Here is a 15390-nt window from a genome sequence, read left to right on the forward strand (position 1 = left end):
ATTTCTATCTTTTACTTTTGTTGTCTTATTCTATTTGGAAGCAGAATGGATTTTGTATTATGTTCATACTCAAAATAAATTAAAAAATACATAGCGCCGCGAGATGGCGTGTATTTAACGTCACGGTTACGTTGCTGCCGCAATTTCATCACCGAAGAAGAAAAAAAAACGGAAGCTAGCAAAAGAAGCAAAAAGACGTCACAGCGACGAACCGACCTCGTGTCGAGGCGGATAAAAAACGTTAAAAATGTTCAAAGAGTTGGTGAAGGATCGACTAATTGCGGCCGCCGAAGAGATCTATTTGCTTTTCCAAACAACGATGGCGTCGTATGAGGAGCAACTTTGTCGAGCGAGAGAAGAGAACGAGCGACAACGACGACAACTTGAGGCTACCCAGACGGTGCTGCACATGCAAGGTCTGTTTGTTCGCGTTTTTGGCAACCACGCTTACTCTCTCCATTTAGCACACTCACGTTCAGCCTCTCTAGACACACACATCTGGGTTAACACGTTTTCGGTGTCTTTCAAATATATCCATGGAAAATGGACAATAACCTTTCAATACCCAAACAAAATGACGTCATACTGTGCCAATTTCAACAGTTCCCATGACGATTACAAATCATTTTAGGCATTATTTTTATTGTCCATACATTTAAACGACGTTTACGAAGGAGTACCAGGCTCATTCTTAAAATGAACAACAAAACCTCGAGATTGAATTAGGAATAATATGACAGATTAGTATAATTGTTTTTGTCATAATCATCCTCATAAATTTGCTAGAATAGTTTTTTCTTTAAAAGCTGTCCATAATATACAATGGTGTAATGACACACAAATGACAATTTTTTTATTTTTTGCACAAAACAGTCATCGGCTTTGATAATAAAATTTCAACGCAATAAAAGATAGTAGTTATAGTCTTATGCGGTGAAATGGAATTCTGTGAAGGAAAAAAGTAACTCACTGAGTAAACATATTTTTTAATCCAATTAATTGATAAAATAATAAAGAGATTAATCAATTATTAAAATAATTGATAGTTGCAGCCCTAATTTGAACAAACTACTTTTACTTCATATTTGACTCATTTGTGTCCTACAGACAGGCAGCTGATTGGTAAAGTAAAACAACAAGAAGTTCCACAGTTTGGAATTTCCAGTGTAGTGCGTCCGTGGCCATCTCACATCAAAGATGAAGAGGAACGACCGCAGTCCCACCATGTTAAGCGTGAAGAGGCGGAGGCTGATGGTAGCCATTTGTCCCTGACTGTCATCGCAGTAAAGAGCGAAGCTGACCACGAACCGCCCGAGTCCAATCAAAGCAGCTGTGATGAGGCTGACGACCACGCCGACGAAACTTTGCAGACGCACACCGACCGCGAAGGTGATGGTGCACAAGCCAGCGTCAGCCCCTTCACTTGCTCCATATGCGGTCAAATCTTCCCGTGTCAGGGTAGTTTGGACGTCCATCTGCCAATCCACGCCGGAGGAAAACCCTTTCGCTGCTCCGTTTGCGGTAAAAGCTTCTCCAAAAAGTCCAACTTGGTGTCGCACGTGAGGATCCACACCGGGGAGAAACCCTTCAGCTGCTCGGCATGCGGCAAAGGCTTTGCCCAGAAGATCTCGCTGGTGGCGCACGAGAGGACGCACACGGGGGAGAAGCCCTTTGCCTGCTCCGTTTGCGGTAAGTCATTCTTCCACAAGCCCAATATGGTGGCGCACAGGAAGACGCACACTGGGGAAAAACCCTACGGCTGCTCGGTGTGCGGCGCCACCTTCTTCCGCAAGGAGAGCATGGCGTCGCACGCCCGGACACACACGGGGGAGAAGCCCTTCGCCTGCCCGCTGTGCGGTAAGAGCTTCTCGCACAAGCCCAACATGGTGGCGCACAGGAAGACGCACACGGGGGAGAAACCCTTCGCTTGCAGCGTTTGCGCCAAGACCTTCACGCACAAGGCCAACATGGCGCTGCATATGAGGACGCACAGCGGAGAGAAGCCCTTTGCTTGCATGCTGTGCGGGAAACGGTTCACGCAAAAGGCGCACATGGAGTCCCACTCGAGGACGCACGTGGGGGAGAAGGCGTTCACGTGCTCGCTTTGTGGCGAAAGCTTCGTTCATCCCAGTAATTTGAGTGCACACTTGCTGGCGCATGGCGGGGAATAACGTTAATAAACTTAGTAAATTGTAATAGGTAGACTAGTGCTGAGTAGTGATTTAGAGAGTTTTTGTCCCTGTAATGTGAATTAAGAGATGTATCTAAGTACAGTATACTTGTGTGAAGATAATTGTTGAAAGCATTTGTAAGCACTGACTGAGAACTATTCACTACTTGATTATAGAGCTATAGCATTGAACTGTTATTTTGGGTGGGGGTGGGGGTTATTTCTTGACAATTTTGAAAAATAATTGTGATACCCCCCCCCCCAATATTACAATTGCGATTTAACATGCAATGATATTTTTCCAAGGGCCTCTTTCCATGTATTTTAGAACAAACATAAGAAATAAATGAATCTGTATTACAATAAACAAAATCAGATTTACTATACATAAATGATTTTCCTTTTGGTTAATCTTGTGCTAAAATAATAACTAATATGAAAGACAGTTTCAATTACAGTTGAATGACTCGCAGTCTATTAAAGTGGAAGTCAACCCAAACATTTTTTTCAAGAATATGTTCTATGCGAGCCCTCTAGTTGAAACAAGGCATTCTGATATATATTGCGTTTGTGGAATAAGAGTTGATCTACCTGTTTTTAGCCATCTCCGGGTGCGGCCATTTTGTCACTCCTGTCAACTGAAAATGACATCCCAACTGCTCAGGGCTCAGGTAACGACCAATCACGGCTGACCTGTTTTCTGAAGCTGAACCATGATTGGTCGGGTTTTTTTTCCCACTTTTTTTTTTTTTAGGCATACCCTATAAATAATAATATTACAAGATTAAACTTAATAATACTACAAGATTAAACTTGGAAACTTACCAAAATTATATTTTGAAAAGAAAAAAAAAAAAGTTACATTTCTGGAGAAATTGTAATTTTCCCCAACACAGTCACAATCTTATAAGATAAAAGTTGTATTTTTTTTAGTAAAAGTTGCAGTCTTGTGAGGCAATATGTTGTAAGATTACGCCAATAATGTTGTAGAAGTTTTTTTTTTTTTTAGGGTGAAAAAAACATTTAAAAAGTCATTGTACAAGAATTTGGTATTTTATTAGGTTTTTTTTTTAGAAAATATGAAAAAAATATAATTTTGCTGAGAATAAAAGTTGGATCATACATTTGCGATCATTCAAGAATAGTTGTATGTGTTGGAGGAATCCTACATTTGATAAAAAGAAATAAAGTAAAATTACGAAAAGTTGAAATATAGCGGGAAGTATTTGTTTGAAGAGGAAAAGTTATATCACTGAAAAAAAAAAAAGGTAATAATTTGAAAACAAATTTGTAGGGAGAAAAGTTGTAAAATCATGAGAATAAAGTTGCCATTTTCCAAAGAGAAATTGGTGATATAAAGAGAGAAAACATAAACGTGAAATGTTGCATACTTGTAAAATAGGGTAAAGTTGTAAACTTTCAACAGTAACATCATAACATTATGAGGAGCCAATTATTGTTTCAAAAGGGAAGAAACCAAATATGGGGATTTTTTTTTTTTTTTTAGGGAAAAGTCCTAACATTTCAAAAAAATCGGAAGAGGCTCGAATTGGAATTTTTCCAAGTTAAAAATGACAATATTTCCTGTAATTGTACAAAAATAAAGCCCGTGTTTGTGTGTGTGCATTAACGTAGGCCCCCTGCAACCAGTCTTTGCAGACTGACGGCTGACAGCTGCTTCACTGTCAGTACCAACAAAATAAAATGACAGCTGGCTCACTTTCAGTACCTCCAAAATAAAACACGCTCTGTCAAGCCTTTCAACGCCCTGTTGACCTCCATGTGTATTTTTAGGGGAACACACAGACCACTTAGAGCCCTGTTAGCTGATATTAGATACAGTATACTGTATATCCATTTTTTCTTTTCTTTTTGACAATTTGAGGATGAAAATAGCGTGAAATTAGAAGTTTGAATAAATTCACCAAGTTCGAATAAGAAACTACGAGAATCGAGTCATAAAGTTACAAGAATCATTTAAAATTATGTGAGTTAAGAATTTTAAGTGGTAAAGCTAGAATAAGATCACAGTGAAAGGAGAAAGACGTCGCAATATTACTGTTAAAGTTATTAAACTTACAACACTATAATATTTTTTTGGGGGGGAGTGAATTTATGACAATTAAGTCCACTTGTAAATTTGTCTTGAGGTCATGGTGCAAAAAATGTATGATTTTTAAAAAAAATCGTAGCAACATTGACATGTTTTGATGTTGCGTGATTATTATTAAATTATTATAATTTTTTTCAAAAATATGTTCTATGTAAGCCCACTACTTGAAACACGGCATTCTGATAAATATTGCGTTTGTAGAATAAGTGTTAACCCACTCGTTTTTAGCCATCCCTGTGGGCCATTTTGTCTCCCAATCACGGCTCAGATTCAGAAAACAGGTCAGCCGTGATTGGTCGTTGTGAGCAGTTGTAATGTCATTTTCTGTCGACAAAAGACAAAATGGCCACCCCCAGAGATGGCTAAAAACGAGTGCATTTTGCTGATTAACTTATATTCCACAAACGCAAAATTAATCACAATGCTTGTTTCAACTAGTGGGACTGCTGGGAACATTCTTGAAAAAAATATGTTTGGGTTGACTTCTACTTTAAGTATAAGGAGAAAAAGGTGTAATTATCGGAGGCAAAGTTGTATTTATTTCAAGAAAATGTCAAGTTAGGAGATGACTGTTATGATAACCAAGCTGTGATTATTTACTTTTTACATACTACGAGAAAAAAAAGTTACATTTTAAATTGATTGTTTTGCTTTAAAGTAGTCGTGAAATTATATTTTGAGAATAACGTGAAATTATTAGGAGAAAATAAGTCAACCTATTACAAACACTTCTTAAAAGTGACAATACGAAAAGTTGTATTTGTTATTTTGTTGAAATTATAAAGTTACAGTATGAGAATAGTCGTACATTAACAAGTAACTGTATTATGAAGTCACGTCACAGGAAAAAAAAAACATTTTCATCTCCCATATCAAGTTATGCCAGTCTACAGTATCCTTGGCGGAGATTCGCACTGCATTAAAAGACCACACGTCCTGACCAAAAACTATTTTTTTTAATTATAATCATCATCACCACCAGTTGTCGTTGAAAATAACATTTACAGCAGAACACACATGACCAAAAACAGCTGCCATTTCACCAAACACAATACTGGAATAAGGATGTCATTCAATCCTGTGTGGTACATCGCTCTCTCTATATAGGTATAGATATATATTTATCTTTATAAATCTGTGGAAAAAACAAAAGTATTGCTCCCAGGTGATATTTTGTTTTTTTCATACGGTATTTTTTTCTGCTGTGGTAAATAAAACAATATAGGTTTAGAAAGGAAGCGAGACAATGACATGAGTGACAGTTGAGTGATTTTTTTTTTTTTTTTTTAATAAATCAAAACTTGCAGTCACTCTCAAAATAAAGGATAAATATTGTACGGCACTCAAAACAAAAACAAGGCAGCAAGAGAGCAGGCATGCAAAAATAAATGGAAGGGGAACAAAAAGTCAATGGTGGTGCTTTTTTTGGGGCGGGGGGCGGTGCCCATCGAGGACAAAAAAGGTGACAAATGAGGCCTGACGCGCTGTAAAGTGACCTGGAGTGCTGCTCAAAAACAAAAATACTCTTAGGAGCAATTTGTTCAACTGGAAGGCAGGGTTTCCCAAACACAAAATTTGTGATAAACACACCAGACATGACTGCTATTACAATAAGCGGCAAGCCACAAAAAAACTCACAAAATGCCACCCCCCAATGTTAGAGGATAATCGTAAATTACAGGTTTAAAAGAAAATTCTGTAAAAATGTACCCGACTATGAAAATAAATCCTAAAATTTAGCAAGAATATTAAAAAATAGACAAAGTTATGATAATAAAGTTAATGTTTTGGTCAGGTTTGATGTAGTGTTGTGAGAATTAACGTCATAATATTACAACAAAAGAAGTCATTTTCTTTACTAAAAAGTCAAAAGTACGAGGAGAAAGTTGCCTGTTTAGCATATTACACGAAAAAAAAAAGTTGTAAATGAAGTCAGAATTTTATGAGGTGATTACTGTTGTACCGAAATTTGTACACAAAAAAATAGCTAGAATGTTGGGGGGGAATCTTACTACTGGCAAAATTGAAAGTGGTTGCACTAAAGTCACCAGGCTTTGAGACTTAGACCATAGCTAAGTATGAGAGAAAAAAGGTTTTGAAAAAAAGATGAAACATTTTATACACACATTATAGATGTATTTTTAGAAAAAAAATATTATGAGAGTAGTCCTATTATACAAAGTCTTATTTTTTTCCACCAGCAGTTACTTGACCGCTAATTTTATGAGACATTTTCAATGCGATACTTGTAGGAAAAAAAAAAAATGTTGAAGCCATAAAGTCATGAGTTTTTAATTTTTTTTTTTTTAACTAAAAATTCATTTATGAAAATAGCTGCAATGCAATGTTGAATTTTTGACCCAGTATTATTAAACTGGTATTTTATAATATTATTAAAGTAGTTTGTTTTGATTTGTTTATTTTTAGGGGGTGGGGGCGGTTACGATATCAACGCTGTACTATTATAAGATCAAGATGCTTCTTTTTCAGATCTGTCGAAAATCTGTATTATGTATTATTATAGTTGTGCTGTTTTTTTCAAGAAATCTGTATTTTAAGACAATAGTTGCGTTATGAGAATACAGCCCTTGGATATTGTGAGTCAAACAAAGTTAAGTTACAAGAAACTATGTTAAAGGGACAAAAATAAAGTGGTTCCCGCTGGAAAGCAAACCTAATACACATCATGTACTTCTGTAAGAGCATGTAAAATAATGATAAACAAGACAACATACATGACTGTACTACAACATAAAAACCCTGCTAGGATCCAAAATGGCCTGCTGAGCCTCAGTTTGGGAAACCCTGCTCTCTGGGAAATACAAGAAAAACAAAAAGCAGGTATGACCAAATCTCATCCGTAGTGTTTTTCCTATTTATTTATTTTTTAAATAAGCCACTTTGAAAATAAAAGTCTCACATTTCTGAGACATAATTCAATAAATCTCCTTTGAAAAATAATTCCATCTATACTTGTTTGTGTGTGTGTTTAGATACTTTAGTACAGCACCCTTGTTTTTGTTTTTTCCCCCAAAGCACCTAATTTGACTTGAGAGATCCAAAATTCCCTTCGGTAAGCCTGAAAATCGGGAAGCCAATCGAGGGGTTTGGCTTGTGTGTGATCAGTTGCCATTGATGTCACAAGGACACACACACACACACAAAAAAACACAGGGCTGGAAACCCCCGGAAGCATCGGGATGCGTCAATGTAACTCCAAAGTGTTGCCACCTCCTGATTCAAAATGACCTCCCCCAGTATGTGTGTGGGGGGGATGTTTTTTTCTTCCAAAGAGTGTGCTTGTAACACTGTAACCTCAGAATGGATGCCTTCCCTGTGGCCAGGGTTCCAGAATCTACCAAGTCAGGTAAGCTCTTCTGATTGGCCCTGAACCAGGTAGTGGGACCTTAGCTACAGAAATGGACGCCTTCCTGCCAGTTTGTTCCTGGTGTGCCACAAACTACACGTCAGGTGAGCCCCTCTGATTGGCTCTTGAGTAGGGGGTCTCTTCTCACTGGTCCTCGAGGTGGGCTCTTCTGATTGGATCTCAACCAGGATGTGGAACCTTAGTGATCTGTCTGTCTTAGGAACTGCTATCAAATGTACAATCAATATATATGTATTTATATAGCTATATATTCTCAATCAATGGGGATCTCTCATACAGGACTTGACTACATGTCATATCTATAACACCCATCTAAGCTTTTTTCCTCATATATATGTATATATATATACTAATCTCAGTCATATACATCTCATTTTGCTTCCGCGTTTGAAAATAGTTCGATTTGCCATGCACGTAAAGGTCGCGCCTTTCACTCTGGATCTGGTTTATCTCCGACTTGTTAGCCTTAGCATAAAAACAAACAAAAACAGTACTCCGTGGGTCGTCCGTCCGTCCGTCAGTCGTCATCCACGTCTTCGCCCTCGGACTCCTCCGCAGCCCGGCGTTCGAAGCCCTTGTCCCGGTGGCGCTCCTGGATTTCCTTCATTTCCTCGGCGTAGCGGCTGAAGGCGCCGCCGAACTTGCCCCAAGCCTTGAAGGGGATCGTGATAGAGTTCCTGTAGCTGGGCTTCACCTCGCTCACCCGCAAGAACACGCCGTACTTGTTGGACCCCACGTCGAAGAAAAAACGCTTGGAGTCCACCATGATGGAGGTGCCCTCCGGGAGCTCGCCGTAGCCCATCGCTCCTCCTGCACCGCCGCTGGCCAGCTCGTCGTCATCGCCGCCGTAGTCATCGATCAACTTAGCCAACGCGTCGCGGAACTCTATCAAGCCCTGAGCCGGCAACGCGATGGTCTGTCCGGCCTGCATGCCGGCTCCGGGCATCCCCCCCGCGCCAACACCGAAGCCCGGGCCTCGGTTGACGGTCTGGCGGATGCGGAGGAAGCGACCCCGCTGGTTCTCCTTCAGGTCGAGGTAGTATTTACGGTTTTCTCGCACTAGGAACTCGCTCTTCAAGGCCCGCCGAGGGCCACTGTCATCGCCGCCCGCCGACTGGGCGATCTGCTCCGGAGTGCTAGGCCCCAGCTGGGCGTAGTGCTCGATGAAATCCCCGAGGTAGTCACGGAACTCGGCCGCTACCGACATGGAGAGCGTCAGCCGACTCTTCGAGCCCCCGGCGCCGACCTCGGCGATTTTGATGAACCGTCCTTTGGCGTTCTGTTTCACGTCAAGGTAAAAGCGTTTGTTCTGAATGTCCAGCCGCTTCGAGGCCAGCTCCTGCGTCTCGGGCTCCCGCTGGTAATGCTGGAAGCTGCCACCGCCACCGCCGCCGCCGCCGCCGCCGCTACCGCTACCTCCCCCTCCACCGCCACCGCCGCTGCTGCCTCCACGCTCACTTCCACTGTCCCCATCCGCCATCTTCGCCACCAGCAGCCCGTCTCTGCGTATCTTTGACCCCACCAGCTTTGCTAGCTATGCTCGCGGAAGAAAGAAATCGGACGCCGAATAATGGATGCTGGTTGGTCATCACGGCTGCCAATCATCATATTTGCCGTAGTCCTGCGTTTCTATACGCTGAGTCCCTTGTCTGTTAAAGATAAATATCAACGCCCTCTTGGGTGACGCGCTACCTCGAATTGCAGTTACAGTTGAAAAGTTGTGTTATGCTATAAGGGGTTGTTTTGACAGGTTTTCAGTTTTTGTAGCTTACAGCTAAACCTGTACAGTTGAAGAGGTTTGATATTGACGCGTGATATTGAAAACTTAAATGTCCTACATCGTGTATTTTGCACAGTTTTGGGAAAGGATACATTAGGAAGGACACTCGACTATAAGTCCCGCCTACTTGAAGGAGTATAAGATATGGATGCTTATTGGTCACAATGGTTGCCAATCCAAACACATTCTTACTCCTGCGTGGCTATTCGCCAGCTTCCTTATCCATCAAGTGTAATGTAAACGCCCGCTTCGGTCGACACACCTTCTCGTATTGTATTTACGGTTGGCAACTAGTGCAAAGTACTCAATTCGTGTTATTGCTTCAAGAAGGCTTTTTAAACGTTTATCGACATTTGTAGCTGATGGAAAACCTGCTCAAATGAAGAGCTTTATTACAGATATGTGATGTTCACATCTATGATTTCCTTTTGACGTATTTTGTACGTTTTGGGGAAAGGATGGCCTTGGAAGGAAGCACTATCGGTCGCCTATTAGGACGAAAGAAACCAGATACTGAACGTTGATTGGTTGTCAATTCTAAATCGGCTGAAATCCCCTCATTTCTATTCACCGATACCGTTGCCCGTCAAGGAGAATGTCAACACCCCCGGAAGTATACTCAGTTCCGACAAACCAAGTACCGCCTACTTGGCGGTTCCGTGCGCAAAAAGGCAGGCGCGATAATCGCCGGTTGGGGGATGGGTGGACACTTTGCAAGCGGTGCGCTGATTGGTCAAAGTGAAGATTCGAAGGAACAACCCGTAATCTGATTGGACGCAGGGCCTTCCATCACGGCTTTCACCAAAAAGACTTGCGAAAAGGGGCTTTATTGTTTCTTTGCCCTCGGAAGCCCAAATTATTTGCTATCTACTCAGTCCTTCAATCAAATCAAGAGGTCAAACATGGTATGTACTCTTCTAGTGGTGCAACAAGCTTGCGGTGCGACGAGGGTGCATTCATCAAAAAGAAAAAATGATATTTATCATAACTAGAAAGAAAGTGCCGCGTTGAATCACAAGGTGTTTGGCTAACTGTTACAGCTAAAGCGTTAGCATTAACGGAGGCGCCAGAAGTCCAGTTAATTTATTAAGTTTCATTTCTCAGGCACACGTTTATCTTTAGACGACGAACACTTTGGGTTAGCGGCTAGCATGCTAAACTTTGCTGTAGTATTTATTAAATTGCGCCCAAGTTGGTATTTCAGTAGTTTTGAAATGAGATGCGTAGTTGTGACTACATTTTTCCTCCCCGCGGTTTTTGTTTAAATATTATTTGTGTATTCCCCCCTTCAATTTTTGCTAAAACGCATATTTCTTTCAATTATTATTGTATAACAAGATGATTTGGTTGGTATTTGTGAAACGTTGTGTAGTTATATAAAATGTTTGAAGGTTTAAATTCTTATTCTTACGTTTGTATTCCCCCTAATATTTTAATATTTCTTGTTTGATGATCATTTATTTCCTTTTTTAAATTATTTTTTTTCATTTCTTGTGTGTTTTTATTTTCTCATTCTTTTTAGAAAAAAAGAATTCTAGTATTTTTGTGTTTTACCATCAAATATTTTGTCTAATATTTGGTCAACAATTTTGTGTTTTTGTCAGGAATGTTTTAGTATTTATTTCTGGAATATATAGTATTATTTGTGTCTATTTTTGCAATTTCTTTATTTTTAATATATTGTAAGTGTAGTCATTTTTCTTATTGTCTCTTTGTGTATTTTTTTGCCTGCTTATTATTAGCTATATGTTTGCATTTTTTTTAAAGCGCGTTATGCCCTTTTTTATTGTTTAGACTAAAAGGTTTGTTTTTGTTTTATTTTTTATATTTATGTATTACTTGTATACTAATATTGTTGCGATTTTTGTCAATTTATATTAGATTTAGACAATTAGATTTGTCAGATGCTAATTTTAATCAGGGATGGCTTATTGCATACCCTAAATGTTTTTTTAATGCTGATTTAAAAAATGTCTTTGAGACAACGTTTTTGAGATTTTCATTTTTTGTTCTTAATATAAAAGCTTGCGTAATATGGATTTTCCCATGCATTGTAATTTATTGCTATGACGTTTTAGAAAAAAATCCACTTGTTGCTGAACATAACCCTTAATTAATAGATATTAATAAATATATTACTATATTGTATTATCATTATTATTATGAAATCCTGATGCAAAAAAATTAATCCAGTTTACTTGAATCGCTGATTTAAAAAAAAAAAAAAAAGTAAACATTTGTTGACCAGTTTAGGTTCTATGTATTTAATAATGTAATCAATTAGAATGTGACATGTGTTTTCTATTGGCTGCCAGGCTGTTGGGATGTCACGTGCTGTCAATCATGTGACATTACCTAATTCGTAGAGTTTTTATTCATGAACGTAATGGAAAACTATCGAAGAAGTCGTTCATTTTGAATTCAGGTGCTGACCTTTGATGTATTTTGTACATGCAGTATGACCAACTGTACCTATTCTCTGTATGCCACTTTGTCTGCTAGACTATGAGAATGCGAGATAAATGTTAAGTCAGGCAATTTTAAGCCTTACTTATAATATGGACATTAAATTGGAACGTGTTGATGATATTTTGAGTGTATATTGCCTTGCAGGCTGGCGGCAAGGCAGGTAAAGACAGCGGCAAGGCCAAGGCCAAGGCGGTGTCTCGCTCACAGAGGGCCGGCCTACAGGTGAGTGAGTGAGTGAGTGAGTGAGTGAGTGAGTGAATGAATGAATGAATGAATGAATGAATGAGGGACGGACGGACGGACGGAGGCTGGCAGGTAGGGAGGGCGCAACATCACACCTAAAAACAAGACCGGAAACCGCAGACTGCCACTGATATTTTTCATCCAGTATTTTGTGTGTGCATGGGTGGGTTTTTATTTAGCAAATTTGTATGTATGTATGGTCTTTTTTTCTTTTCAATGCTTTGGCTCCCTGTTGTTTGACTTCCATTAAAAAGTTCCTTACAAATTATTTAGCAATAAGTTGATGATACTAGAGACTGCTATACCTATATGTTGTGTAGACCAATTGAAGTCCTACTGATTGATTCTTCTTTTTTTTTTTTAATTATTTATTTTTTCTTTCTCCCACTACTTCAGTTCCCAGTGGGACGTATTCACCGACACTTGAAGACCCGCACCACCAGCCACGGTCGCGTCGGCGCCACCGCCGCCGTGTACAGCGCTGCCATTCTAGAGTACCTCACCGCTGAAGTGAGTGCTGCTTGTGTGTGTTTGCATGCAGTGTGTGTGTGGGAGGGTGTTCTTGTGTATGTGTTCTCTCGTATGCGCGTGTGTGTGTGTGTGTGTCACAGTGTCTTGTGAGTGTTTGTGCGTTCGTCTTCGGTTTGTGCGCGTGCGTTTGTATGTGTCATTGTGTGCGTGTATGTGTTCTGTGTGTTAGTGGGTATATGTGTGTATATATACGTGTATTCCTGTCTTCTTGTGTGTCTTGTTTTTTAATAGTTAAGTTTTGTGTGTTGCTCAGGTCCTGGAGTTGGCGGGCAATGCGTCCAAAGACTTGAAGGTGAAGCGTATCACTCCTCGCCACTTGCAGCTGGCCATCCGTGGAGATGAGGAGTTGGACTCGCTCATCAAGGCCACCATTGCTGGCGGAGGTGAGTTACGCACGCACACACCAAATAATGCCGTCATTTTAACCATGACGATGGCCTTTCAAGATCAGACCTGCCAACCAGCAGAAGTAGTGTTGATTGAGCAACATTGTATTCTGTTCTTCTGTCATGTCCTCAAAGTGTCTTTAAAAATTTGGTGGCTACTCGAGGCCAGACAACTTACTTGTTGCTAATGTGTAGTAATAATTTTCATCATTAGCGCAAGTCGATGCATGTTGTGAATCCTTACAGAATGCAATGAACTTTATATATGACATATTTGCAGAGCTGGGCATCGTCTAACCGTCACCGCGTTCCATTCTAACATATTTAATTGACCTACGTGGTCCCAGTTGGCCGGAGTCAGCCAAACGGCGCTGAGAACGGACTTTACCGGTACCACGTCACACGCTGGTGCCGCACTCCTGACACGCGACAGAGAAAGATTAAAAAAATAAATGTTGTGTACCTTGCAGTCCAGTCGACAGATGCATTGACGTATGCCCCATATTGTTTTGATTTCACCGATCACCACGCAGTGCCTGTGTGTGTGTCGGTTGCTTTTGTTTGATATTTTATCTTTGTTTGGCGGCATCTGCTCACGTGGCGTGTGACGTGAAAATTACGTTCTTGATGCCAATTGGCTGTTGCCGACGAAGGATGGACCGGGACCACGTGGGTCGATTAAATATGCAGGACAGAACACGTTGGCAGATAGATGCTGCCCAGCTCTGCATATTTGCAAGTCTTGTCTATAAGTAGCACTGTAGCAATTTGTCATGGCTGTAAAGCTTTAAGCGGCAATTTATGGCGCCCCCTACTGATGTTTTTTTTAAATTGTAAAACACTTCATGGATGATTGAAGGACGTTTCGATTTTAAAGCAAAACGACTCGGTTCGTTTCGATGCACTCGCGTCTTTTTAATCAAAGCCAATTTTGCTATTTAAATCATTTTTTGTTACACCCCTAATCTGTACTATTCATCTGCTTTGTGTGTTTTTCTCTACACTGTGTCACACAAAAAATGTAAATATATGTGTTTCCTGACATATACTTCAAATTAAGTTGTTTTCAGTGGATGAAAACGGTCAGTTTGACATCACATTGTGTGAAGATATGCAATTTGACATTTTGTATTTGTGATGTTCCAGGTGTCATCCCACACATCCACAAATCCCTCATTGGGAAGAAGGGCCAGCAGAAGACCGTGTAGACGCCCCTCCTCCAACCACAGTTTTCTGGCCTTGCATCATCAGACCAGAGTTTTTTGTTTTGTTATTTTTTGTCATTATGATGATGATAATAACAAACCAAGAGCTATTGTTTAGCGTTTGTGTTGTTGTACCTCCCCACTTAACTAGAATCACTTAACAACTTAAACAAAATAATTGTATGCATCGTGTGGTTAGAATGCTTGACGATCTCAAAACGGCGACAGTGAATTTGTTTGATTGGCCTGTTCTATGTTTTATACTGAAATTGTTAAAAGCATTTTTTATATGATACCAATTTGTTTTGTGGTTATTTCCTTTTGAATATAGCGCACGCGTGATATTTTTGAACGATGGAAAAAAAAAATGTGCAACGGTGCTTTGGAACTGCACATGTGACAAGTATTAGCATTTTTTTTTACATTGAAAAGGAAAACAAATGATCACACATGCTTGCATGATTTTTAAACTTGAACAATTTGAGTGTGATCTTGTGCCACCTGCCAGCCCAGGGTGACGTATCACTACACATATAAACATTAGAAGTCGCTACATTTACTTAACCTCAGCAGGGCTTTAACACTCAAATGTACTGTCTGTGTGCGCATGTGTGCACAACTTGAATTGAACGTCATGACATTCTTGTAATGAGCAACATCAGAACCTTTTTTCTTAAAGCTGTGTTTGACAACGTTTTTTGTCTTTGAATAAAACACCCTTTGTATGCTATCTCTGGACTCAAGATGGCTGTCCCTGTCTAATAATGAATTATTTGGAAATGGTTAGTATTAACGTTTCAGATTTTAATTATCGTTGATACTGTATCTAGCGTCTGAGAGGAGTAGATGACACACGAGGTAGGTATTTAATCATCGTACATTAAGTGCCTTATGGTTCACTAAAGCCGTGCTAAAATATAAAAATCTGCCTTTACACCGGAAATGACTGGTTTTGAAAAGACCCCAGTATCTTGCGCATGCGCCGTGGTTATACACACCCCGTAACAGAAAAGGACGTAGACTATTATTTACCCACCAAAAACCACTATCGGCCCCTTTATTATAATTAATTTTACATTTGAATTAAAATACACTTAGTGTATCA

General features: G+C 39.9%; 3 protein-coding genes across 3 annotated transcripts; 2 read left to right on the plus strand and 1 right to left on the minus strand.

Moving 5' to 3' along the window:
* Positions 1 to 156: 156 nt before the first annotated feature.
* LOC147147490 (uncharacterized) lies at positions 157 to 5570 on the plus strand. Its single transcript, XM_086031742.1, has 2 exons — positions 157 to 416; positions 1108 to 5570. The coding sequence occupies exons 1-2, from the start codon at positions 248 to 250 to the stop codon at positions 2169 to 2171; spliced, it is 1233 nt and encodes a 410-aa protein (XP_085887868.1). The 5' UTR covers positions 157 to 247; the 3' UTR covers positions 2172 to 5570.
* Positions 5221 to 9188, minus strand: LOC147147491 (transcriptional regulator protein Pur-beta). Its single transcript, XM_086031753.1, has one exon. It carries the CDS (start codon positions 9149 to 9151, stop codon positions 8189 to 8191), a length of 963 nt encoding a protein of 320 aa, XP_085887879.1. The 5' UTR covers positions 9152 to 9188; the 3' UTR covers positions 5221 to 8188.
* A 969-nt stretch (positions 9189 to 10157) lies between these two features.
* LOC147147492 (histone H2A.V) lies at positions 10158 to 15015 on the plus strand. Its single transcript, XM_086031756.1, has 5 exons — positions 10158 to 10356; positions 12065 to 12142; positions 12560 to 12673; positions 12948 to 13077; positions 14227 to 15015. Exons 1-5 carry the CDS (start codon positions 10354 to 10356, stop codon positions 14286 to 14288), a joined length of 387 nt encoding a protein of 128 aa, XP_085887882.1. The 5' UTR covers positions 10158 to 10353; the 3' UTR covers positions 14289 to 15015.
* Positions 15016 to 15390: the final 375 nt, after the last annotated feature.

Source organism: Filicampus tigris, chromosome 5, assembly GCF_054856515.1.
Source record: "Filicampus tigris isolate MCC_2025a chromosome 5, RoL_Ftig_1.0, whole genome shotgun sequence".
Lineage (NCBI taxonomy): Eukaryota > Metazoa > Chordata > Actinopteri > Syngnathiformes > Syngnathidae > Filicampus > Filicampus tigris.

Coding starts and splice junctions, on each gene's coding strand:
- LOC147147490 (XM_086031742.1), top strand. CDS start 248: ATGTTCAAAGAGTTGGTGAAGGATCGACTAATTGCGGCCGCCGAAGAG. Junction 417..1,107: donor GACGGTGCTGCACATGCAAG/GTCTGTTTGTTC, acceptor TGTGTCCTACAG/ACAGGCAGCTGATTGGTAAA.
- LOC147147491 (XM_086031753.1), bottom strand. CDS start 9,151: ATGGCGGATGGGGACAGTGGAAGTGAGCGTGGAGGCAGCAGCGGCGGT.
- LOC147147492 (XM_086031756.1), top strand. Junction 12,143..12,559: donor CACAGAGGGCCGGCCTACAG/GTGAGTGAGTGA, acceptor CCACTACTTCAG/TTCCCAGTGGGACGTATTCA. Junction 13,078..14,226: donor GGCCACCATTGCTGGCGGAG/GTGAGTTACGCA, acceptor GTGATGTTCCAG/GTGTCATCCCACACATCCAC.